This window comes from Urtica dioica, chromosome 9 (genome assembly GCF_054948205.1).
Source record: "Urtica dioica subsp. dioica isolate 48M chromosome 9, U.dioica_male_clone48M_v1_H2, whole genome shotgun sequence".
In the NCBI taxonomy this organism is placed as follows: Eukaryota; Viridiplantae; Streptophyta; class Magnoliopsida; order Rosales; family Urticaceae; genus Urtica; species Urtica dioica.
The window spans coordinates 15887971-15913789 of record NC_142764.1 but is presented as its reverse complement, the minus strand read 5'-3'; the positions used below and the strand labels follow the sequence as shown (position 1 = coordinate 15913789).

The 25819-nt window shown below is 35.6% G+C and overlaps 3 protein-coding genes and 1 pseudogene across 3 annotated transcripts; 3 read left to right on the top strand and 1 right to left on the bottom strand.

Annotated features, from left to right (window-relative positions):
* Positions 1 to 1394: 1394 nt before the first annotated feature.
* On the top strand, positions 1395 to 4758 carry LOC149385289 (aminomethyltransferase, mitochondrial-like). Its single transcript, XM_089625949.1, has 4 exons — positions 1395 to 1561; positions 2158 to 2752; positions 3790 to 3908; positions 4004 to 4758. Exons 2-4 carry the CDS (start codon positions 2192 to 2194, stop codon positions 4548 to 4550), a joined length of 1227 nt encoding a protein of 408 aa, XP_089482075.1. The 5' UTR covers positions 1395 to 1561; positions 2158 to 2191; the 3' UTR covers positions 4551 to 4758.
* A 3783-nt stretch (positions 4759 to 8541) lies between these two features.
* Positions 8542 to 9738, bottom strand: LOC149385288 (putative F-box protein At4g22030 pseudogene; annotated as a pseudogene).
* Positions 9739 to 12304: 2566 nt separating this feature from the next.
* LOC149385287 (uncharacterized) lies at positions 12305 to 13466 on the top strand. Its single transcript, XM_089626897.1, has 2 exons — positions 12305 to 13100; positions 13208 to 13466. The coding sequence occupies exons 1-2, from the start codon at positions 12380 to 12382 to the stop codon at positions 13234 to 13236; spliced, it is 750 nt and encodes a 249-aa protein (XP_089483023.1). The 5' UTR covers positions 12305 to 12379; the 3' UTR covers positions 13237 to 13466.
* Positions 13467 to 21852: 8386 nt separating this feature from the next.
* On the top strand, positions 21853 to 24128 carry LOC149385286 (peroxisomal membrane protein PMP22-like). Its single transcript, XM_089625913.1, has 7 exons — positions 21853 to 22275; positions 22527 to 22625; positions 22781 to 22882; positions 23037 to 23112; positions 23515 to 23585; positions 23672 to 23757; positions 23875 to 24128. The coding sequence occupies exons 1-7, from the start codon at positions 22204 to 22206 to the stop codon at positions 23927 to 23929; spliced, it is 561 nt and encodes a 186-aa protein (XP_089482039.1). The 5' UTR covers positions 21853 to 22203; the 3' UTR covers positions 23930 to 24128.
* Positions 24129 to 25819: the final 1691 nt, after the last annotated feature.

Below are 25819 nucleotides of genomic sequence, written 5' to 3'. Positions count from 1 at the left end.
TTTAATCCAAAGATGACTGATCATATATATTTTAATTATAATTTCTTACAAATCTTGTTTTGATACTTTTAGAATAAAAATCGGAGTTAGTATTATTAGTTATATTTTGATCAAATTTCAGTCCCATAAAGGTCGAATAATAAAGAAAAGATAACACATATATACTATGTGTTTTAGTGAAATGTCGAGTTTAATCTTTAGTTTTTTTAAAATGTCGAGTTCATACTCTCTGTTTAACTAAAATGACGAAATTATACTCTAAAATGGATAACAATGTCATAAATCTCCTTTTCATTGATATTAACTCTTGTATAAGAAAAACTGAATTAAATCCAAACCAATACCTTAACTTTCAAATTTCCAATTCTGAAATAAAAATAGCCTTAAATTGAAATTAAATAATAAAATTCATATATCTCAAGAGATGACTTCATTTTGTGTTCGAATTGCAACTCTGAATTTTAGATTCTCTGTTCAAATTTGTAATTTTGATGACTATCAACTGTCAATTTTGACCCATTTACCTCTTTATGTGTTCTTCACGATTAAAAGATTATTTTATCTTTTAGTTTTTAAATAAAATACATATGTAATGAGAATGAATAAAAATAATTGGTGTTTACATATAAATATAAAAGTCAATGTCAATAAAAAAATGAATAAATTTTAGTAAAAATAAGATTTATTATTATTTTCATAATATAAATTCGTCATTTTAGTAACAGAGAAAATATGAACTCGATATTTTTTAAAACCAAAAGTTAAACTCGTAGGCATGTTTGGTTATGCTCTTGAAAAGAGTTTTTGACTTTTCAAGAAGTGAAAATAGGAAACAAAACTAAAAAATGTGTTTGGTAAGGTGTTTTTGGAAAAAAAAATTTAAAATTTTTTGAATTTGTTTTGTAGAAAAGTAAAGAAAACTGAAAACAAATAAAAAAATGTTTTTGGAAAAAAAAAAAAATTCTTCTCTTCTCTCCTCATTCTCCTCACCCGCGCGCAAGACTTGAAAAAATTAAAAAAAAAATCTGGCCATCTTCTTCAATCACCACCGAGCCTCACCATCGCCGCCAAATAGTTTTCATTTTTTAAAAAGGTGTACCATAGTTTTCATTTTTTTTCATTTTTTCAAAAATAAAAATGAAAACTGTACCAAACAGTTTTTTCAGTTTTTTCAATTTCTCAAAAACAAAAATGAAAACTCTACCAAACAGCTTTTTGAAAACAACTGCAAAATAATTTTTCAATACAACTACAAAAATTAGAAAATAGAAAACAAAAACAACCCCGTAGTGTATATATATGTGTCATTTCGATTTTTCCAAATAAAAAAAGAGAAGAATGAGAAGTTGTCGGGTAGTGACGCAACCACTCACTTACGATGGGGTTCTCTTTGCCCTCCATTCATTACACTCCAATCCACCAACTCTCTCTCTGAACACAGACGCACGTATATAAGCAAAGCCAATCTCTGTCCAAGTCCGGAGATGCTCGTTTGGCCTCTCAGATTTCCCTTCTTCTGAGTTTCCACACCAAAGGATAACACGCTTCTTCTTGTTTCTCGGTCAGAAATCCTTTTCCCTTTCCTGTTTCTTTCATTTTCTTCCAATGTCTTTACTTTGTTGCTCCACTCTTGTTCTCAAAACAAATTTCTAGGCTTTTGGATTTCCGAGATCTATCTGATTCCGTTTCACTCACAAACCTGAAAAAGAGAGCTCGTTTTCGATTCTCTTACACTGCTATCTGTATTTAGATTCTCTGTAACTGAATCAAACATATTATTGTCCTCCAATGAAAAGCTATCGCCTTTTATACGATAAGCTCAACCGCTCGTAACAATGCAATTCCAGATGCGTGATGAATCGATTCTAAACTTTAGATATATGCTACTTTAGATGTATCTCTCAACTTTTCCCACCTTAAAATGATCGTATTTTCACAGAATATTTAGGATTTCTGAAATAAAATTTTCACTCTAAATAATACACGAATCTGAGATGAAATCAAGCCACCATTAATCTGAGATTGTATCAAATATATTGTTCTACTTTTATTCAATAAGCTCAACCGCTCTTAACAATGCAAAGTGAATTTCTGAATGATAGTTTTCACAGAGTATTTCTGAATTCTGAAATACAATCTTCATTTCCATATGTCCAGATAGAATATTACCGAGTTTAGAAGAAAAAAAAAAATGAGAGGAAGCCTGTGGCAGCTGGGGCAATCGATGACGAGGCGGGTGGGCGGGGCCCAGAAGAAGGCGGTGACGGGGCGCCGGGTGTTCTCGGCGGAGTCAGAGCTGAAGAAGACGGTGCTGCACGACTTCCACGTGGCGCACGGCGGGAAGATGGTCCCATTCGCGGGGTGGAGCATGCCGATCCAGTACAAGGACTCGATCATGGACTCGACGGTGAACTGCCGGTCCCACGGCAGCCTCTTCGACGTGTCCCACATGTGCGGGCTCAGCCTCAAGGGCAAGGACACCGTGGCCTTCCTCGAGAGCCTCGTCATCGCCGACGTGGCCGCCCTGGCACCCGGGACCGGGACCCTCACCGTGTTCACCAACGACAGAGGCGGGGCCATCGACGACTCCGTCATCACCAAGGTCAGCGGGGACCACATTTACCTTGTCGTCAACGCCGGCTGCAGGGACAAGGACCTCGCTCACATCGAGTCCCACATGAACGCCTACAAGGCGAAAGGCAAGGACGTATCTTGGCACATCCACGACGAAAGGTCTCTCCTCGCTCTTCAGGTTTGTGTCTCCATGAAGATTATATATATATATATATATATATATATATATATATATATATATTTTTTGTTATATATTGCTTCTTAAGTGGAGCGGACCGGTTACTATTTAAGAAAAATAAAAAATAGGTCAGAATAAAACGGTCCGGTTTAAAATGGTTTGGTATGAAACGGTCTAAACCGGACTGGACCGTTTTAATCGGTTTAGTCTGGTCTGGTTTTTTTTTCTCTTATTTGGTCCGGTCCGGTTTAATTTTTTTGAAACCAAGTAGACCGGTCCGGTTAAGTTTTTAGACCGGACCGGGCCGTGCACGTCCCTACAAGTACTTGTATAGACAAGTTTGGAAACTTGAAAATTTTAGTGGGGACAGAAAAAGGCGGATATGAAAGAGCTTCTGTCTGTCAAGGGTTCGCGTTTGGAATTCATGGAAAGTTAGAGAGGAAAACTAAATAGGTTCCTTTTTTTTTCATTCTTGTTTGGATTTGGAGGCATTCAGAAAGTTTTAAAGAAAAAAGCAAGAAAGTTTAGGTGGAATAAGAACAAGTGTATGCGAGATACTGATAATGAAATCCTGCAGACGTGTGAATTCCCTTGGATTTAGATTATTGATTTCTCTCTCTCTCTCTCTCTCTCTCTCTCTCTCTCTCTCTGTTTTCCATTGGAAAGTGGATTCCGCAGTCCAGGTTTATGCTTCCTTGTGTTTGGAAGTCGTCGAAATTTTGAGAGGAGGAACAAATAGTTTTCTTGTTTCTTCTTATTCTTGTTTGAGGTGTTTAGAATATCAAAGGGAAAATGTGCCGAAAATTTAAGTTTCTTGGGTTTTTATTTCTCTGAAAATGTAAGCATTTTAGTTACACTTCTCATCATATTTAAATGCCAGGGAATTTTTTTGTTTCTTCTCTCTTGCATTTTCCAGATTCCGAAACAGAGCCTTAAGTTAATGCTTCTCGATTTATCAGAGACTATTCTCTGATCATTTTAGCATCGGAGATTGTCCCGATAACTCCTTGCGGTATTTTCTTTATTAAAAATTGCAGGGTCCCCTTGCTGCCCCGACTCTCCAACACTTGACGAAAGAGGATTTGAGCAAGATTTACTTTGGTGATTTCAAGGTGATCGATATCAATGGATCGACCTGCTTTCTCACGAGAACCGGGTAACTCAAACTCTCATTAATCACTCTCCGTAGAGATCCCATCCATCGTTTTGTTTTCTTCAAAGTTTTGCTTATTCGTCGGGCTTAATATTTAGGTACACCGGGGAAGACGGGTTCGAAATCTCGGTTCTGTCGGAGAACGCGGTGGAGCTCGCGAAAGCCATATTGGAGAAATCCGATAATAAGGTGAGACTGACTGGGCTTGGAGCCCGAGACAGCCTGAGGCTCGAAGCGGGGCTTTGTCTGTACGGGAACGACATGGAACAGCACATAACCCCGGTCGAGGCGGGCCTCTCGTGGGCCATAGGGAAGAGGAGACGGGCCGAGGGCGGGTTCCTCGGGGCCGAGGTGATCCTCAAGCAGCTTAAAGACGGGCCTTCGATCAGGCGCGTCGGATTGGTCTCCTCGGGCCCGCCCGCGAGAGGCCACAGCGAGATCCAGGACGACAAGGGCCAGAGCCTCGGCGAGGTCACCAGCGGAGGATTCAGCCCCTGCCTCAAGAAGAACATAGCCATGGGCTACGTCAAATCCGGGTCCCACAAGGCCGGGACCAAACTCAAGATTCTCGTCCGAGGAAAGCCTTACGACGGGGTCGTCACCAAAATGCCCTTCGTACCCACAAAATACTACAAGCCGACGTAGGTTCTAAGCGTCTTTTTCGCGTTGGATCATTTTCAATTGAAATGTTTTTTTTTCCCTTTTGTTGAAGAGGAGTTTGTGGCCTTGATTATACTTCTTCACTGGTGAAAATTATCTTGTACTTAGAAGCTTCTATTGTATTGTTGCATTATAATATTGGAAGTTTCATCAACAACTTGTGGTAGTTGCCAAAAATAAAATGATTTGTCTCTGCTGTGTGTGGAAATACACCCAACTTATTGGAAGATGGAAAAAAAAATCGTTCTTGAAGTCAATATTTGAAATAATCCGAAAATGTTTGATTCAATATATATATAAAATGACTCGTTATATATTTCCGACTTGTCAACTGGCACAAATGGACCAAATTAAACGTGCTAAAGAATAACATAATTCATCTGCTTGACTATCAATTCTTAACCATAGCAAAATCCCAAATCGTTATAAATCAAGCAATAGTAACTGCAACATCTTTTTGGACTCATCTTCATCTGGTATATATATATATATATATATATATATATATATATATATATATTTTTTTTTTTTTTTTTTTTTTGCTCAGAATCTTCATGCTATAGCGATCAAACGTTCCACACACACACACACACATATAGATATATATATATATATATATATATATATATATATATATATATATATATATATATATTTACGAGACTCGTACCTTTGTACGTAGGTTGGTATTTATTTATAATATCCTACAATCTCATTCGTTGAAAATATCATATCGGTCAAAAATTCAAGTATAAGTCGTCACAGTTGCCTTGGTACACTTTTTAATACGAGTTAGAAGCAGACACAAATTAAAATTAAAATTTCATGCAAATTGTTGCAGAAAAATTCAAGGACACCGATTTTCACTGGTACAAGCAAGTGTGTGTGTATTGAGGTCAAACTACGGACTAGCTCTTCTTCGTCACACTTTCACCATTATTATCCAAGAAACGGTAAACAACAACCGTTACCAACTCTAAACCGCTAAAAACGCGTTCATACAGTTACTCGCAATCAGAATATAGCATTAGAAAAAAATTCTTCAGCACCATAAATGATGATGTTAGAAAAAACAATTATTACAATTTACAAGTCACGTTATATATATATATATATATATATATATATAACAAATTATTTTTTCACCTTAAACAATTATAAATCATAAAATTATAAAAATAATCAATTTAAACGTTTTACATTGTTAAATATCCAACGTTTGGTAAATCTTGGGTAAATAGTCGCTTTCAGACGTAAATCTTAGATAAATAGCCAGCGTTTAGTATATGAAAATGACTATTTACCTAAAATTTAGATCTGAAAGTGGTTATTTACCTTAAGATTTACCAAACGTTGACTATTTAACAATGTCAAACATTTAAATTGGCTATTTTCCTAATTGACCTTTTATAAATCAACTTCTTTGAATCCTTTTTTAGCATTTTAACTCCCCTAGTTTAGATTCTTGGCTTCGTCCTTGATCATAGCCATATTCTTATATAGTATACAACGACATTTTTCCCCTGAAAAAAAATGTGATATGAAAAAAAATATCTATTGTTATCTGTGTCAGTTCAGAGTTAGAGACACAAATTTAATAGATAAAAATTATTTTAAATTTTGTAAAAGGTGCCTAAGAAAAAATTATTTAATAGGGACATGGAAACATCTTCTAACAAATTTTTTACTCAAAATATAAAATTTACTGAAAATTAGAGATAAAAATTTTAATTTTCAAACTCAAGGAAGCACATGCCCCTTGATATCCTTACCTCACTCCGCCAATGGTGGCCAGTACACTGCAACAAATATTTTCGTAAAAAGAAGACATTTGTAGACATACGGTCAAATTACTTTTGGTTCCAAATAAACTTTTCTCAAATAGCCAAATATTATATATAATGAGTATTTATCTCCACTTACCTATTATATATATATATATAAAAAAAAATAGAAGAAACACCTCTACTCATAAAATATTGTTTTTTTTAGAAATGCTTTTTTTTTAAGAAAAAAATAAGAGATTGGATTCTAAATATAAATATTGTTCATTCGTATCGATTTTCTTTATCAGAAAAATAAAAATAACTTTAAAAAACTTTAAATATATTTTTTTCAAAACTAAATATTTATGAACATGTTTTTATATATTTTTTCTTCTAAACTAAAATATATTAATTATTCTGCAATAACGTAGATCAGATTGCTTATTCTATACATAACTAACGAGGAATTTGTAAACTTGAATTACTATTATGCCCCTGACAAGCTTGATATAGTCTCTTACATTTATCACGTAAACAAGAGTTGCACGATTCATAATTCAGCCGGTCCAATAATAGTTGCACTTTCAAACTCACACTTATCTTTACTTCATTTTAAATATTCATATGTATATGTATATGTATATACGTATATATTTGTTTTCTTATAAAATCATCTTTATATCACATGCTAAAAACTGCTTCTATATCCCTCTCAAAATATAAATATTACAATATCAAACTTGGCCTTCATTTGCCAACATGAAAATTCCATGCTTTTGATTTTTTTTTTCTAGATTTTTATGGTTTGAATTAAATAATTTTTTAAGGAGAATAAAATCAAAGTTGACAATAAAAAAGCAGTCTATTGGGTTAGTAGTACTCTAACACGAATCCAAATCGTTTGTCATTTGATGTTCCTCTAATCAAAATAAGTTAATTATACTATTTTAATTTATTTTTAAATAAAATAAACTATTAATGAAATAAAATGATGACATGTATTAATTTGATTTGAGGGACAGCAATGGAGACACCAAAAGAGGACAGATGATCTAGATTAATCTAACACACAACATACATAGCTCAATACTCGCCATTCAGATTTTGTACTTAATTGTAATTCAGTATAGACTCAAATATACCTCAGTTAAGTAATGATGCTTAAGTTTACTTGATTTATCTTTATGATTTTATTTACTTTTGTTGTTTAACTAATCATTATCTAATGTTATTAATTTTTTTTTGTTGCATATTTCTTGAATGTGATTCTATTATTATCTCATATTATATCTTTTCAGAACTTCAAAGAGACCTCATGTATTACATATATGTAAATACTAATTAAGCATAAGTGAAAGCATGTATTACTTTTTGTAAGATGTGAAATCTCATTACATAATTATTGTCAAATACCATAATTATATTTTTGTACATATAGTTGGAAATCACATATAATCCGCGGCAACGTGCAGGTAAATTAACTCGTCAAGCGCACAAAATCCTCATTTTTTTAATAAATTTTTTAAAGTGTACGGAAAACAGGATAAAGAAATGAGAGAAATTGGCCTTCAATCCAAAACAAAGCAAGCAAGCGTTAACACCGTAAAGCTAGAGAAGGATAAAATTAAAATCAAATCTTGTCAAGAGAGTGTTGTAGACAATAATACCACCTCACGGATCTGATACCACCACCAGCAAAGAGACCCGCCACCGCCACGCCCTCGATCTCAACCACCACTTCCGATGAACAATGCCACCATATCGCTGACCGACAAATTACGTTGTAGCGAGAGAGAATATGTGTGAATAATGAATATTTCATGTGCATGCAATTGCAAATGCAATCTCCATCGTCATCAGATTTTCCATAGAATAATGTTACCATGCATATATATTCTGAGCATTCTTCCAACAATATGTATATTAAAACATCAACAAACGAATAACGTCATATTACATAATGAATCTTATTATTCTTAACACACTATTATATATATAATATATAGATTATATCATTTGTTGTCCATATTATGGACAACAAATGCTGATTATACTAAATAATATCAACACTTAATAACCCTCCACTATTATTCTAAAAAGCTAACAAATTATTATGAACACTCTACCATGTGCCCTATCTCACGTACGTAATCATTTCTGTACATATTGTACAACTAAATTAATTTATGATACATGAATCAGATCAAGTATCAAAAAAGCTTGCTAACGAACTCATCAATGGCAGTCCCTTTTTCCCTGGCATCAACAGACTTGGCGGCGATCTCCGCCATCTGAGGCAAGCTCCGCCCCAAACCCAAAGCCACCTCCATCAGAAACAACTCTCCGTCTTCTCTCTCCTCGCTGACGTCATTGCTCTCGATCGTCTCTTCCATGAGCCTCAACACTCCGGCGCAGTTTCTGTACATCTCGACGACCATCCCGATCTGACCGCCGTGCTGCACCGAGTTCACCGCGCACGCCACCGCCCCTCCAACCACCGCCGCCGCCGCCGCCCATTCCCCGATCCCGACGAACGGCGCACTCGCCGCCGCCGCCGCTCCCACCGCCGGCCCCAAAACCGCCAACGCCTTATTAACCCTCAGAACCAATCCTCCGAGCCTCTCGTACTCCGCTCCATCTTTGCTCCTCAAAACCCTAGCGATCTCAAGACACTCACCACCATCGGAGCAATTGGTGTTCTTCTCCTTCCTCGGCCACCACACGGCGGGCTTGAACCTCTCCGGAAACTTCTCGAGCATCGTGCCGCCGAGGAGCGGGAGCGGGAAGGCCCGGTCGAGGGCGAGAACCTCCTCCGCGGCTTCGATAACATCGGCCTCTGTCGGAGAGCGAACAGCGAGGACGGTCTCGAGGCGGGACCGGAGTCGCCGGAAGAGCCTCGACGCGTTCCGCTGCTCCTCGGCGAGCTGCGAGGGCTGGATTTTCGCCATCACGGCGGAGATTCCGGCGGCGGCGGAGAAGAGGACGAAGGAAGAGAGGTTTAGGGTTAGGAGGGTCGAGAAGTGGCGGTGATGAGGCTCGGTGGCGGAGGATATGGCGGAGATCACGGCGGCGGAGAGAGTCATGGCGTTGACGGAGCCGAGGAGGAGCGCGTTCCAGTTGTCTCGCTGGCGGCCGATGTTTTCGTGTGTCTCCACTCGGTCGCAAACGGCTTCCAGAATCGCGTACATCTTTGCCGTTGAGAGCTCTAGTGTCGTTTTCTTTAAAACGACGCTGGGCTGCTCTATCATCGTCGCGAGCTTCTTCTTTTGCGTCGTCTGTGCGGCGGCGGAGCGAGATTTAGTGATCGGCCTGTTCGAGACGTCAATGGAAGCTTTGGCCATCATTGATCGCTTCGAAACAGAAGGAGAAGAAGTGAATACGAGGGACGATGTTTGTAAAGACGACATGTTATGTTGTGTTATAGTTTGTCTGATAATAATTGTAATGATTTGTTTTGATTGTTTGTATGGGATTGTATTGTATTTATAGTGCAACAATTACAACGGCAATGCGGAAGAAGTCCTATTTTGTAAATATATTGACTGCCCGGCTGAAAAGACTTGGCCAAACTGCTGACTGACCTACTCATAAATCTTGAAAAAATAAAAAAATAAAACATGCATAGAACAAAACAAGCAGACGCCACTTATAATTAACCATATTAATGTATGGGCATTAGATAAAAAAATCCGAAGAGTTATAACGTCTAATATTTTTCATAACGCTAAATAGAATTTATGAGTTTAAGGTTATCTGATGTTTAGACAGAAATAGTATAACTGCATTGTTTAGTCTTAATTTGACTTTGTCTAATAATGATTTCGCTTAAGCCATCGTATTTTTTTCTTTTAAAAAATTATACTTTAATCCGTTCAGATGGGGTGTGATTTTCGGCTTTCCGCTTACGCAACTGAAGTGTTTACTAGTTGTTATACGAACGCTCTCATCAAGAACTGTTATTTATTTATCAAGGATTAATCGTATTAGGTGATCAATATTTAACAATATTTAGTTTGGAAAAAGAAAATGGAGATCAAAGATTGGTATTCTACTGATTTTATTCAGCCCTTGTATAATCGTTTCGTGCTAATTTAGTGAAAAAGCTAGATTGGGAAACATCATACGTATTACGTACGACGAATAAATTATTCATTTACTATAACTTGTGAGTTTAATAGTTTCATTTCATCTAAATTTTAAACGGTGACTCAGTTTCAAACATCCTTGGTAGGAGTACATTGTTTGGTGGTGGACGAATTGTTCTAGAGTTAAGTTGTCCCGACTTCAATTGAAATTTGGTAGTTTGTAAAATTTGTTAACCAACCAATATATTTAAAATTTCAGTTTTCAAGATTGATCCTTGGTATTATTATTTTCTCTGTGTAATTTGGTATGTTAATGAGGATGAGCACGACGAATCCTTTGTCAGTTGAATATGTTAGAATAATTTTGGGACTACTAATGTCATTAAATAAATGTGTTGGGTCATTATTAATTAAGTCAAAATTGATGTGGTCTAATTTAGAATAAAGTTTGTGACTTAAGGACATATTTGTCATGAAGTTATTATGTGGCTACCATAAGTGCTAATCTAATTTGATGAGGGGCCAAATTAGAAATAAGCAATAGTTATTAGTAACTGCCTGCCAGTTATTAATAACAGGGTAGGTCCCTGATTGCAGTACGTACGATTATTTTCTTGTATCCACATCAACAAGAATTCTCCAGACTAAGGCAAACTGCAATCAGAAGATCATTCCAACTCTTGGTGTTTGCAATCCATGGATTCAGGTACGCTTCCGCTATTAAAATCTATGGTTTGGTTTCTCTTGAATTGAATTAGGATTCTTTAGTTTTTAGGGATTTAAATTTCCTACAATTGGTATCAGAGCAACCTGATTTAATTCTTGAGAATTTTGGTTTTGGTTTTCAATTGCGTTGATGTATGGTGTTTTGATTCGGCATTATTTTGTACGCACATGTTTGGCTATTTGCGGTATCTGTTTGAATTTTTTTTTTTTATCGCACCATGTGCTTATATGCGATTCTGATTGTTTGGCAATTGGCATTATGTATACATAAAGCATTGATTTGGTAGTCTTTTCATCTGTCACATTTATGGCATTAATGGCATGAGTCAGTGATTTTGTTTTTCTTCTGCTATGCGTAATCATGGATTCATCCCTCTTTGGTATAGGTTATACATAATAATTAAGTCCCTTTATGGTCATACGTGACAAATAATTTTGTGTATAGCATATTTAAGGAAATATTACTTTCCTTTGTTGATTCAGTTGGAAACGTATTCAGCATGGTTTTTTGCTTTATTTAGCATGTCAGCCTATGACTTTTGTTCAGCCTATTCAATAGATTTAATTCTATAATGTTGTTAGGCTTTTCGTGCATCAAGATTCTTATACGTATGTATCATTATATTCATTCATGTTTATATTAAAGTTTCAAAAACTACAGGATGTTATATACACATATTTAAATTTTTTGGTAATTCAAATATATGGTTATTATAAATAGTTCTTGGTCCATTATTCCTAATAAATAGTCGAAACAAAAATGTCGCCAAAGTGACCTCTCTTGTGTAGATTATTTATGAAGAATTTTTGGATGTTGTGTATGTGTTAATTTATGCGGATACTAGTCGGCCCAAAGGAAGATTAGTGACTGGTCAAATTACATATACATATTTGTGATGATAAACATGTAACAATTATAAAGTTTTACTTGTGAATAATTGATCGATCCAAAGATAGGTCAATTTTTTACGAGCCTTATTGTTAGTGTTTGATCATTACAACAAGATTACCATTAGCAGTTAATATTATTGTCCAAAGACTTGGTATTGATGTTGCATTAGGTATCTTGGGATGGGATTTACCATTATTTGAATTTTATTGCTTATTAAGGTTAAATTTATGTGTATATATGTTTATGTGATTGTATTGTTCTATTTCAGCTGTTGCTACTGTATCTGCTAATCTCAATTCGGTTCCGGTCCTTAATGGAAACAACTTTAAGGATTGGAAGGAGAACATGATGATTGTTCTTGGCTGCATGGATCTTGACTTATCGCTTAGAATGGATAAGCCGGCTTCTCTTACGGATGCTAGTTCCGCCGATGATAGGCGGATCTATGAGAAGTGGGACCGTTCTAACCGAATGAGTCTTATGATCATCAAGCGCGGCATACCTGAAGCTTTTAGGGGTGCGGTGTCTGAACAGATCACCAATGCCAAAGATTTTCTTGCCGAAATCGAAAAGCGCTTTGAAAAGAGCGATAAGGCTGAAACGAGCACTCTTTTAAAGAAGCTTATTTCAATGAAGTTCAAGGGCAATGAAAACATAAGGGAGTACATTATGGAAATGTCTCATATTGCTTCAAAGTTGAAAGGACTCAAACTTGAGTTATCGGATGACTTGCTTGTCCATTTGGTCCTTATATCTCTCCCTCCTAAATTCAGTCAATTTCAGGTCAGTTATAACTGCCAGAAAGAGAAATGGTCTCTTAACGAGCTCATTTCATTTTGTGTTCAAGAGGAGGAAAGATTGAAGCAAGATAAGACTGAAAGTGCTCATTTGGCAAGTACCTCTAAAAGTAAGAATCTCAAGAGGAAAAATGAGGCTGCTAAAGATAAAGGTCCGGCACTAAAGAAACAAGCCCAACAGGAGCTTCCAGAGGGTTGTTTCTTTTGCAAGAAGCTTGGACACGAGAAGAAGGAATGTCATAAGTATCGCATATGGCGTCAGAAGAAAGGTACATTCCTTGCTTTAGTCTGTTCTGAGGTTAATTTGGCTTCAGTACCTAGAAACACTTGGTGGTTAGATTCCGGTGCTACTTCTAACATAAGTGTTTCAATGCAGGGTTGCCTGAGCTACCGAAGGCCAAGTGATGCCGAAAGACGCATCTATGTTGGTGATGGCAAGTCGGTAGATGTGGAAGCAATTGGGCATTTTAGATTGTTATTAAGTACTGGTTATTATTTGGATTTAATAGATACTTTTGTTGTACCGTCGTTTAGACGGAATTTGGTTTCTGTTTCTTATTTGGACAAATTAGGATATTGTTGTTCATTTCAAGACAGTGTGTTCAGTTTATCTATTAATTCTAAAGTTGTTGGGACCGGTTCACTTCTTATTTATGACAATCTTTATATGCTTGAAACTGTTGCTTCTTATAATGAAACCTTGAATGTGTAATCACGTGGTACTAAGCGCAAATTAAGCAATGAGAATTCAAGTTCTTTATGGCACAAGCGATGAGGTCACATTTCTAGAAATAGAATTGAAAGGCTTGTTTCCGAAGGAATTTTGGATCAAATTGATTTTTCGGACTTTGATGTATGTGTTGCATGTATCAAAGGAAAACAGACTATAAAGAAGAAAATAGGTGCATTAAGGGAAACAGACGTCTTAGAGTTGATACATACAGACATTTGTGGACCGTTTCCTACTCCTTCTTGGAATGGTCAACAATATTTTGTATCATTCATAGACGACTATTCAAGATATGCATACATTTTTCTTATTCATGAAAAGTCCCAAGTATTGGACGTGTTCAAATCATTTAAAGCCGAAGTTGAAAACCAACTCAACAAAAGGATAAAGAAAGTCAAATCTGACCGTGGTGGTGAGTACTATGGTAGATATGACGGCTCAGGTGAACAACGTCCGGGACCCTTTGCCAGATACCTAGATGAGTGTGGTATCGTCCCACAGTACACTATGCCTGGGTCGCCCAGAATGAATGGTGTTGCTGAAAGACGAAACCGGACTCTTATGGATATGGTAAGGAGTATGATTAGTCATTCAACCTTACCAGAATCACTCTGGGGAGAGGCACTCAAGACCGCAGCCTACATTTTAAATAGGGTACCAACTAAAGCCGCTGTCAAAACACCTTATGAGCTTTGGACCGGGCGAAAGCCTAGTTTAAAGCATTTTCATATTTGGGGTTGTCCTGCTGAAGCAAGGCCTTATAGGCCGAGTGAAAAGAAATTGGATACCAAAACAGTAAGCAGCTACTTTATTGGGTACCCTGAGCGATCAAGGGGGTATAAGTTTTATGATCCTAAAGTTAAGACAATCTTTGAGACGGGAACTGCAACGTTCTTTGAGGATATTGAGTTTGGTGGGAGAAATAAAGAAAAAGACTTTGTCTTTCAGGAGGATTCGGACTCAACAATTAATATCGAGGAAAGTTTGATTCCTATTCCAGTTACTTTTGATAATGTTCAGGATTCTGTTCCTGTCATCAATCAAGAGCAACAAGACATTGTCATTCAACCACCTGAGGTTCAAACTCAACAACCTCAAGATCAAGTGCCTTTGCGGCGATCCACTAGAGAAAGGAGAAATGCTATACCAGATGATTACATAGTTTTTCTTCTCGAAAATGAGGATGGTTGTGGTGTGATGGAAGATGACCCTGTCAACTTCCAAAATGCCATGAATGATACAAACTCTGTAAAGTGGATTGAAGCGATGAATGAAGAGTATAAGTCTATGCAAGACAATAAAGTTTGGGAACTTGTCCCATTGCCTGAAGGAAAGAAACCTATTGGTTGCAAATGGATTTTTAAAACCAAAAGGGATTCGAAGGGTAATGTGGAGAGGTATAAGGCTCGTCTTGTAGCAAAAGGTTATACTCAAAAGGAAGGGATTGACTTTAAAGAGACCTTTTCTCCGGTTTCATCAAAGGACTCTTTTCGGACAATCATGGCACTTGTTGCACATTTTAATATGGAACTCCATCAAATGGATGTCAAGACGGCGTTTCTCAATGGAGACATTGAAGAAACAATCTATATGGTGCAACCTGAAAACTTTGTGTTGGGAGACCCAAAGAAGATGGTTTGCAAATTGACAAAATCCATTTATGGACTAAAGCAAGCTTCCCGTCAATGGTACCACAAATTTCATCAAGTGATTCTCTCGTATGGTTTTGAGAGCAATGTTGTTGATGATTGTGTGTATCACAAGTTCAATGGAACTAAACATATGTTCCTAGTTTTATATGTCGATGACATACTACTTGCCACTAACGATAAATGCATGTTGCATGAAACCAAGAAATTTCTATCGACTCATTTTGAGATGAAAGATCTTGGTGATGCCTCTTTTGTATTAGGAATCCAGATTTACCGAGACCGTTCTCGAGGTTTACTTGGATTATCACAAAAGAGCTACATCGATAAAGTGCTCAAAAGATTTGGCATGTATGATTGTAAACCAGGAGACACCCCTGTCGCTAAAGGAGACAAATTCAGTCTCGATCAATGCCCAAAGGGAAATCTTGAGATTCAAGAAATGGATAAGGTTCCCTATGCTTCGGCAATTGGAAGTCTTATGTATGCTCAGGTTTGTACGCGTCCTGATATTGCGTATATTGTTGGAGTTTTAGGCAGATACTTAAGCAATCCAGGTATGGATCATTGGAAAGCAGCCAAACGAGTCATGGGGTACTTGAAAAGAACAAAAGATCACATGCTCACATATAGGAGGTCAGACCATTTGGAGATCATTGGTTATTCTGACTCCGATTTTGCGGGATGCCAAGATAGTAGGAGATCCACATCAGGCTATGTCTATTTTTTGGGTGGTGGAGCTATATCATGGAAGAGTGCAAAGCAGACTCTTATAACTTCATCCACCATGGCAGCAGAATTCGTAGCATGTTATGAGGCATCCAACCATGGTATATGGCTGAGAAATTTTGTCACGGGGCTGCGTATTGTGGAAGGAATTGAAAGGCCGCTTAAGTTATATTGTGACAATAAATCAGCCGTAATGTATTCCAACAACAACAGGAGCTCGATGAAGTCGAAACATATCGACATCAAGTTCTTAGTTGTTAAGGAAAGAGTGCAAAGTGGACAGATTTACATAGAGCATTTAGGAACAAACTCCATGATAGCGGACCCTCTTACAAAGGGTCTACCACCGAAGGTCTTTCACGAACACACTTCTCATATGGGTGTTGTAGAGCTTCAGGATATCTAGATTCGGTGGGAGTTTGTTTATTTGTTTTATTTATGTTGTGTGCTTTATGTTTGCTTGTGTTGTTTGTAAACACACATATTTATTGTTTCTGATCAGATTTATGGTATTAGTTTATTACATTTTGCATATTCAGGATAAAGTTTGATCTCTTTAAAGTAGGATCGGATAAAATTGATATGAATAGATCACCTTGTATATAATTTTATCTACCACATATTCATGATTGATCTATGTCATTTGATTATATTGATGTATGTGACCATTGACGTGTTTAGTTGTGATGATACAACGAAAACAACTTTGATCCTATATTGATGTAATTGATGGACGAGATTGTAATATGTCACATCATAATAATGACAATTTTATGCGCGCTAAGGTTGACACATTTATTTTGTACATGCGTAGTCCAGTGGGAGATTGTTAGAATAATTTTGGGACTACTAATGTCATTAAATAAATGTGTTGGGTCATTATTAATTAAGTCAAAATTGATGTGGTCTAATTTAGAATAAAGTTTGTGACTTAAGGACATATTTGTCATGAAGTTATTATGTGGCTACCATAAGTGCTAATCTAAATTGATGAGGGGCCAAATTAGAAATAAGCAATAGTTATTAGTAACTGCCTGACAGTTATTAATAACAGGGTAGGTCCCTGATTGCAGTACGTACGATTATTTTCTTGTATCCACATCAACAAGAATTCTCCAGACTCAGGCAAACTGCAATCAGAAGATCATCCCAACTCTTGGTGTTTGCAATCCATGGATTCAGGTACGCTTCCGCTATTAAAATCTATGGTTTGGTTTCTCTTGAATTGAATTAGGATTCTTTAGTTTTTAGGGATTTAAATTTCCTACAGAATATATATATTTTTTTTAATGTGCTTTGTCAGTTGAATATATGTGGTACAATTTGTACCTTACACATGGTCATCAAAGTAAATTTAATTCGAATATAAATAGTGTATATATAGTCTCTTGAAATTTTACGGTATATTATCTTATTTTAAAAAGAAAGTGACGTTCGATGATTCATAATAATTAATTGTTTTATTTAGTCTACGTTTGGTGTTCTTAAATTTGTGAAATTAATTTTTGATAAATTTTTTTATATTTTTTACTAAATAATCATTTGAAACTTATAAATTTTTAAAATATTTAATCTACAATTGTGATAGTCGAGGGAAAATTCTGTCACCCTACAAATAAATATATAAACAAAAGTGAGGTAGATAAATTTATGCATGTTAAAAAATTTATAGACATTGCAATTTTGACTATGTTGTTGTTAACAATTGTTAACCATATTATCTATTAGTCAATTAGTTTTCAATGACTATTTTGTAATTCCCACTTTTTATCTTATTTCAGTGCGTTAGCGTTTCCAGTAGCTCAGACACCTTCGTGCGAGTAGAGTTTCATGCTGTTTAGTTTAAATAATGGAAAATGACGAAATTATACAATGAAATAGTCAACAGTGTCACGAATCTTGATTTCATTGAATTTTTATTGACTTTTCATTGACGTTGACTTTATTATTTATAAATAAACACACTACAAGAAATATGACATTTAGCTACGAAACTATCAGCGACGATTAAGTCGTCGCTAATATATCGTCGCTAATCATACTTTTAGCGACGATAAGATCGTCGCTAAAATAGTATGAAAATTTGGTGTTAAAAATTCCAAAGTTTGGCGGCAAAGACATTTAGCGACGGTTATATCGTCGCTAATTATTTTTTGTCGTCGCTAAGTTCGCGGGAAACTATTTAGCGACGATACTATCGTCGCTATATTGTTATCATTTCATTTAGCGACGGTAATATCGTCCCTAATTATTTTCGAATTTTGACGAATTTTGAAGAGGGAAAAATCCCTCCAATAATATTAAATCAAAAAGAATTAGCGACGATACTATCGTCGCGAAAGATTTATATAACCAATTCGCGATGAAAATATCGTCGCTAATTATTTTCGAATTTTGACGAAAGTTTAAGAGGGAAAAATCCCGACGGTAGCCAGACCTCCCACCGTGGTGGTCCGAGTCAGTCAGCTGATGAGTACATTATTCCGCCGAGCCTTGCAGAGTATCAGCGCCAGCAGAGCATTTCACGTCGAGGCGGAGGAAAAAAATGACGACGACCCAAAGGTCGCGGCTAGTCTTTTATTAGATATTTTGTGTATAGTAGATTATTATTTACATGTATTTTAACATATTTCTCGTTTATCGAAATCGTAACTGGATTTTATATATAAGTTGATTTCGATAATATAATTTGGTTTTTATTTGATTTTTCATTTTAGAATTTCATAAATGAAAAAAAAAATAACTTAATAATTTGTCGTCGCTAATTCTTGTACTGAGTGAAGTTATTAGCGACGACTATTCCGTCGCTATATCGCGCGCGAAGTAGCGACGACTAAATCGTCGCTAATTATATTTTACAAAATTAAAAAAATGTCTTCGTTTATACTTTTCGAGACGACATTATCGTCGCTAATGTCGTTGGTAACTATGTAGCGACGATTATTTCGTCGCTAAATATAATTAGGCACGGACATTTAGCAACGATTATAATCGTCGCTAATATCGTCGCTAAATAGATTTAGCGACGATTAAGGTGTTATTACCGACGAAAAAAATCGTCGGTAATGACCCTATTTGTTGTAGCGACACCAATTATCTTTATTCATTCACGTCATATATGTAATTTATTTAAAAACTAAAAAATAAACAAAAGTCTCTTAATCGTGAAGAACACTGAAATATGCAAAGGGGTAAAAAGTGACGGTTGACAATCATCAAAATCACATATTCGAACAGAGAATTTAGGATACAGAATTGCAATTTGAACACAGAATGAAGTCATCTCTTGGGATATATGAATTTTATTATTTAATTTCAATTTAAGGCTATTTTTATTTCAAAATTGCGAACTTGAAAGTTAGGGTACTGGTTTGGATTTGATTTGGTTTTTCTTATATAAGAATTAATATCAATGAAAGGTAGATTTGTGACACGATTATCCATTTCAGGGTATATTTCGTCATTTTAGTTAAACATAGGGTATGAATTAGACATTTTTTAATATCAAAAGTTAAACTCGACTGTTCACTAAAACACATGGTATATATGTGTTATTTCCCTTTTAAATAAATATATATCTCTATTTTTTTTTCTTTTCAAAGCAAAAATTTTAATTCATAGTTTTATGTATCATTTAGTATAAATTTTTTATTAGCTCACCTAATAATCACATGCTATTATGGCAGAAATTAAAATTCAATCATATAGATAATAGTTGGAAAAAATCACCTGAAATAATGCAGAATATGATTTAATTCCTAACATTTTTATACATAACTATATCCAATAAGAAAAACCAAACAACCTACATAAAAAGTAAAACAAATAATCAACAAAAATAGTTTTAGCGTAAAAAACCTCAAAGACGAAAGTACAAAACAACACGATCAAAGTCATCTCCAACGCATATAATTAACATCATCATCTAAATCAAGATGGCATAAAAGGGGAACAGTCTCATCAAAAATCGGAATACACATCATTAGGTATCTAGAGAGCAAACCAGAAAGAGCAACTCCACTAGAAATGACGATCACAACGCAAATAATCTCCCCTCAAAATCTAAGCCAAAATGGATGGCATTTGATTGTTGAGCCTCTTGCAAATTTCTCGAAACCCTAACTTATATACATTTGATGTAATAAAATCTCACGAAGACTCTTGCTTGTAACTGCTGAATAATTAATAAAGAGTTGAAACTTTCATTCATTCTTCCTTGTTCGTTTGAAGCTTTATGATAAACCTTAGTCTTTAGTCCTTAAACAAAACTAACAACAAATGAAGAGTCAAATATAGATTTGCATGAACAAACTCTTCATAGTTTGCTTAAAACATCATATTCACAATCTAATGATCAAATGGCTATTGATCCCAGTATGATTGTTAAGAGAACCTACGATGTTTGGTTATGAGACATAGAGAGTTGGAGACTCAGTTCTTCCTAGGTATCTTCTGAAGATAATGAATTGACAAGTGCACTTCTAGAGACAGTATAAGAACAAACCATTTAACCTCTTCTGTCTCAAAGTCACTATGTATGAACTGCATCATGCTTACCTCAATCTTGAAATGAGACATGTCATTTCATAGCTTACGTACTCTCATTTGAGAAAGTCAGAGTTCTAGATTCACTATGTGATATAGACAAGACCTATTGATGAAGTACTAAGTTATGAAGATGTCATGAACAACTTTGTGAAGATCTCATAGATGTGGAATTCATGTACAAGATTGCTGAAATGCAATGTATATCACCTCATGCTTTGTTTCTTGGAATGTGAATAAATGAACTGGTCAGTGTCCAAATTGAGTCGTGACTCTTCTGGATGAATCAATGTGGTTATTTGAATTTTTGAGTATTTTGCATTGGATAGTTGCGTATTTGGGTGGTTTTGAGTGTTAATTTGAGGACTTCGCATGGGTTAATTGGATAATTCACATTGGTTGTTTAAGGATTTCGCATTGGTTTTGGAGATTTCATGCATTGATTGCTCGGAGAATTTGCATTGGTTAATTTTGTATTAATTTTGTAGATTCATTTGGAGATTTAATAAATACTATCTCCCTCTACTTCGAGCTTCCGTTTGTTTGTAGTGGGTTTTTGGTGATTTTCCATTGGTTGTTTGGTTGCTTTTGGAGATTCACATCGGTTGTGTGTGAATCTCGCATTAGTTGTTTGGTTGTTTTTGGGGATTCATATCGGTTGTCTGGAGATCTGGCATTGGTTTGGTTGGTTTTGGAGATTCAGGTTGGTTCTCTGAATATTTCGCATTGGTTTTGGAGATTTCCCAAATTGATTGCATGGAGATTTCGCATTGGTTTTGGAGATTCAGATTGGTTGTTTGGAGATTTCCCGCAAAGATTGTTTGGAGATTTCAAATTGATTTTGGAGAATTACATTTGGAGATTTCACAAAGACTCGCTCACTCTACTTCGCACTTCCGTTTGTTTTTCTTTTTGTTTGACAAACTCTCGATGCTTATCGTAGTAGCATCGTGAGTCTGCGGTGGATGTTAATATATATTATTATTATGATATTGTAATGGTAGTTTAGTCTTTAACTCTTTATTATCTTACCTATTTATATACATCCTTGATGTATTATTGAACAAACACTTCACAATGAATCTATAATATTAAGCCTCTCTTTTTTGTTTCTGTCTCAATCTCATTCTTTTTTGTAAAGTTAACTACTTCATTCTCTTTTGCAAAATTATCATAGAGAAATCATAAAATAATAACGAAAAAAGAGGGTGACAATGAGAAAATAGATAATTGTACGAGTTCACCGTGTATAAATTTAGTAGATTTTGATTTTCAATCAAATCCAATTTTTCTAAGAACAATGAAATCTCACTTTTAGTTAAAATAAAAAAAAAAAGGAAAAAAAATTGAATGAAAAGAAGGAAAAGAAATGGATTCTAAACACATAAAGAAAAAAGGAAACAAAAATCATCCTAATCTCCCCACCAGACTTTCCATATTTTGTTTTCTCTACCAACCAACGCACGAGATTGATTTTTTTTTTTTTTTAGTTTATTGTATTATATAAAGAGGAGATTAATTCATTTAATCTAATCGGTTGTATATCTTAATCCATCCACCCCCGTCAGAGTATAAATAAAGAAGTAGAGAGTCTAGATGGTCAACAGCCGAACCCAAAGGCTGTATCTTTGACTCCTTATTATAACATAATTGGTAGTTCAGCCCAGAAACAGACACAGCCTGCGATCGTGGTTTCGGAAATCCCAATTTGATGAATCCATGGGTTCCGTCGCCAAGAACGGTTTGCAACAGTTCATGATTCAGCTTCAGCGTCATCCTCTCAGAACAAAGGTCCAATCTTTTTTTTCTTCTCTTTCTGTTTGATGGATCTTTTTTTTTTTGGTAGTGGACATGAGATGAAAATCACACATCTTTTCTTTATTTTCTCTATATTCCTTGTTGGTTTTCGTTGGGTACCTTCTGATTGTTGTTGCCGAGAAGATGCCCATTTTTATTTTTTTTCCTTGTTTCTGAAAAACGTTGTGTCCCTTTCATGTGAATCAATCAAATGAAATACTGATATGAATTTTTAATGTGTTCAGGCGATTCTAGCAGGGGTTTTGTCAGCGGTGAGTGATGTGGTATCTCAGAAGCTGACTGGGATTCAGAAACTTCAAATCAGGCGGCTTCTTCTCAAAGTGGTATTTCGCTAACCCATCTCTCTCTCTATCGTTACGAAATAACATTACAGATCTTAAAGATTGGATTGGATTCGTGATATGTCATGTTCTGGATTGCCATATCATAGTATCACGAATTAATACATGGTTGTTTTGGTCAATGTGTATGAATTCAGCTTCTTGGAGCTGCGTACCTTGGTCCGTTCAGCCATTACGCACATAAATTACTTGACAAGATCTTCTCGGGGAAGAATGACACCAAAACAGTCGCCAAGAAGGTACAAAATCTCAGCAACCCAGAATGATTTAACCTGTTGGTGTAGGAATAAATTGTAAAAGAGTCTTAGCATTCCCAAGACATAGGTTGGTTTGTTCGACTTAGAAGAAAAAAAAATCAACAATCTCTGAAGAGGTTTGATTGTATCGTTTCAGGTTCTTTTCGAACAGCTGACCGTTTCTCCTTGGAACAACTTGGTTTTCATGGTTTACTACGGGTTGGCCGTGGAGGGTGAGTTTGATAATAACCGAATGAAATCTGTAGATTTTATTGATAAAAAAAAATCGTATGAACATAAAACAGATCGTTACTCTCTCAATGCAAACATGAAAATTAAACTGACCTAGGTGGCTATTTTTAAATTTTATAGGCTTAGAAACATTAATCCTGGTAGGAATCATAGGATTAAGAGATGACTTTAACACAAGACTTTAACTTGATCTGAAAGAGATTTTGGTGAAGAAGAAAAAAAGGGATTATTTAAAACTAGTGTAAGGTTTGACTTTTTTAAGTCTTCTAAACAGTTACAAAAGTCAGCCTTTAAGAGAAACCTGAATTAGCAGAGGCGCTTAGTGTGAACATCCTATCGGTTTATTAAAAGTGTCCTTACGCAATGAAAAATGTGAAATGCAGGTAGACCTTGGTTTCAAGTGAAAGCTAAAGTAAAGAAGGATTACCCAGCTTTACAATACAGTTCATGGATGGTATTTTTTTAACCTCTGCTCCGACTTTTCAATAAAATACATGGATTGCTATATAATGGTTTAACAACGTATATTATATCACACAGGTCTGGCCGGTTATTGGGTGGATCAACCACCAGTATGTGCCGCTACAATTGCGTGTTGTTTTCCAGGCCTTGGTTGGGTTTTGCTGGTAAATTATTATTCTTCTATCAAATTAAAATTTTTCCATTTTTGTGATATTTTTTTAATGATCAGTTCAGTTTCGATGGCTGAATAACGGTGGATATTTTTGCTTGTTATTTTGTAGGGGAATTTTCTTAAATCTTCGAGCAAGATCGGTGGCTTTACCAAAGCCCAAGTGAGGGCAAAATATATTTTACAGCTTCAGTTCCATTACTGCTACTTAGAATATTTAATTCATCATCATGGCCCTATTGCTCTGCTTTGCTGTTTGTTATGTACTGAATCTGAATCTGAATGCTTATTAATTGTGTTTCCATGGCCATGTTGATTGAGAAATAAAAACAATTGAAGCTTTAATTATCGCCAATTGCCAATGCTTATGTGATGTCTTTTCCCAATATGCAATAATCTCTACTTTGCTTGGTTGAGGTCACACGTGCGATGTCACGTTGACTCTGCTTGGCGCATGCCCCATGTTTAAGAGCGTGTGATGCGACTAAAAAAGTGATTTATTTGGTGGGTCGAGTTGGGGGAAGAAAAATTTAACAAGGGCTGAGGTTTGAATCTCTGATTTATATGTTTTGTTATGCTTGTTGATTTATTATAATTTGCAATGTGGAATTTTTCGTTGAAATTGAATAATACTATGATACTATCCCATTGCAGCGCGTACTTTGACCACTCACCGTTTCTATTATCGGAAAATGGTTTTAATTGACTAACAAATTTGAAGTCAATTTACAATTTTTCTTAGGATAGTCAAATTATTATTTGATTTAAATAATTTTGAACATGATTTTAATGTTTGAATAATGTTGAGAAAATGGATAATAAAAAATATTTATTATCATGTGAGTTGTGGTTAAGATTTGAGTGGTCCACTCAATAAAATTGAATAATATTACACTTTTTTGTTTCTTAGAAATGCGTTCTTACTTTATATCAAACTTTAATTTTAATTTTGATATTCATTCAACTACAAATAAAATTAAATTTTTTCAAAGGAGGAACTCAACTTAATTTTTTTTAGAAGTGGTACTATTGACCAAGATCACATGATAAATTAGTAGTGCAAAATGCATGTTGCATTATTAGCCAAGATTACATAATTTATGATAAATCATAAGGGGGCATGCATTTCTGTAACCCATGAAACTTGAACAAAAGACCTCTCAGCTGATGTATGTGCAGGATTATCAGTAGACCAAGTTAGCTACCACAACTCAGCTTAGCTTTCAAGAAGGCATGACCACAGGGAACGAAACCAAGAATCTTACGAAAAAAAAGATGGAGGCAATCAACATGTTTGGGGATGCTCGATAGTGGACGGCGTATTTTTCATACAATTCGTGGTGAGAGCGACATTGACTGGGGAGCACTACGTGGTAGAAGTGTGGGACATCAGTGATCTTGCCCTCTTATGCTCCGCAGCGGCTCCCCAAATTAATCATATCTTCAAGACTGATGAGACGAGTCATTTTCAAGCCTCCAATCCCTCAATATTGGTCATCTCTTGGAATTGCCACGTGGGACTAAGGTGTAGGACGTTATCAAGGATCTTGCCTCCTCCTACTCCGCAGCAACCCAGCACATCAAAAATATTAGCTAGCCATCATCAACGCATCACATGCCACTATAAACTATATTTATTTATATGGTTTCTAATATGATTGGGATTGGTGTGTCTAGGGATGACATTATTACCCAACACCGTTTATCCGCTCGTTATCCGATCTAAACGAGTGGGTAATAACCGTTCAAAACGTGTTAACGGGTAATACTCGTTAGCAATTAAACGGGTACAAGTACTGGTACACGAAACCTTTATCCGACCGGTTAACCCGTTAACCCAACCCTTTATAATTCTTTTATAACATTTTTTAAGAATTAGATACCTTTCAACCATTTGAATTTTTTGTTTTGTAACTATGAATTTTAATTAGCTTACTAGTTCTCTCTTTAAATTATATTTTGGCTGTAAATTGTAGTTTATAAGTTATACTTAGACTTATTGAGTAATTAATTTTAATTTTTTTTTACTTTTTTATTTGTGAACCGGGTTAATGGGT

What these genes read in the sequence shown, in the direction of transcription:
- LOC149385289 (XM_089625949.1), top strand. Translation starts at nt 2,192, where the DNA reads ATGAGAGGAAGCCTGTGGCAGCTGGGGCAATCGATGACGAGGCGGGTG. An exon ending in GGTCTCTCCTCGCTCTTCAG is followed by an intron (nt 2,753 to 3,789) that starts GTTTGTGTCTCC and finishes TAAAAATTGCAG; the next exon opens with GGTCCCCTTGCTGCCCCGAC. An exon ending in TGCTTTCTCACGAGAACCGG is followed by an intron (nt 3,909 to 4,003) that starts GTAACTCAAACT and finishes CTTAATATTTAG; the next exon opens with GTACACCGGGGAAGACGGGT.
- LOC149385287 (XM_089626897.1), top strand. Translation starts at nt 12,380, where the DNA reads ATGATGATTGTTCTTGGCTGCATGGATCTTGACTTATCGCTTAGAATG. An exon ending in CATATGGCGTCAGAAGAAAG is followed by an intron (nt 13,101 to 13,207) that starts GTACATTCCTTG and finishes GTTTCAATGCAG; the next exon opens with GGTTGCCTGAGCTACCGAAG.
- LOC149385286 (XM_089625913.1), top strand. Translation starts at nt 22,204, where the DNA reads ATGGGTTCCGTCGCCAAGAACGGTTTGCAACAGTTCATGATTCAGCTT. An exon ending in GGCGGCTTCTTCTCAAAGTG is followed by an intron (nt 22,626 to 22,780) that starts GTATTTCGCTAA and finishes GTATGAATTCAG; the next exon opens with CTTCTTGGAGCTGCGTACCT. An exon ending in CTACGGGTTGGCCGTGGAGG is followed by an intron (nt 23,113 to 23,514) that starts GTGAGTTTGATA and finishes TGTGAAATGCAG; the next exon opens with GTAGACCTTGGTTTCAAGTG.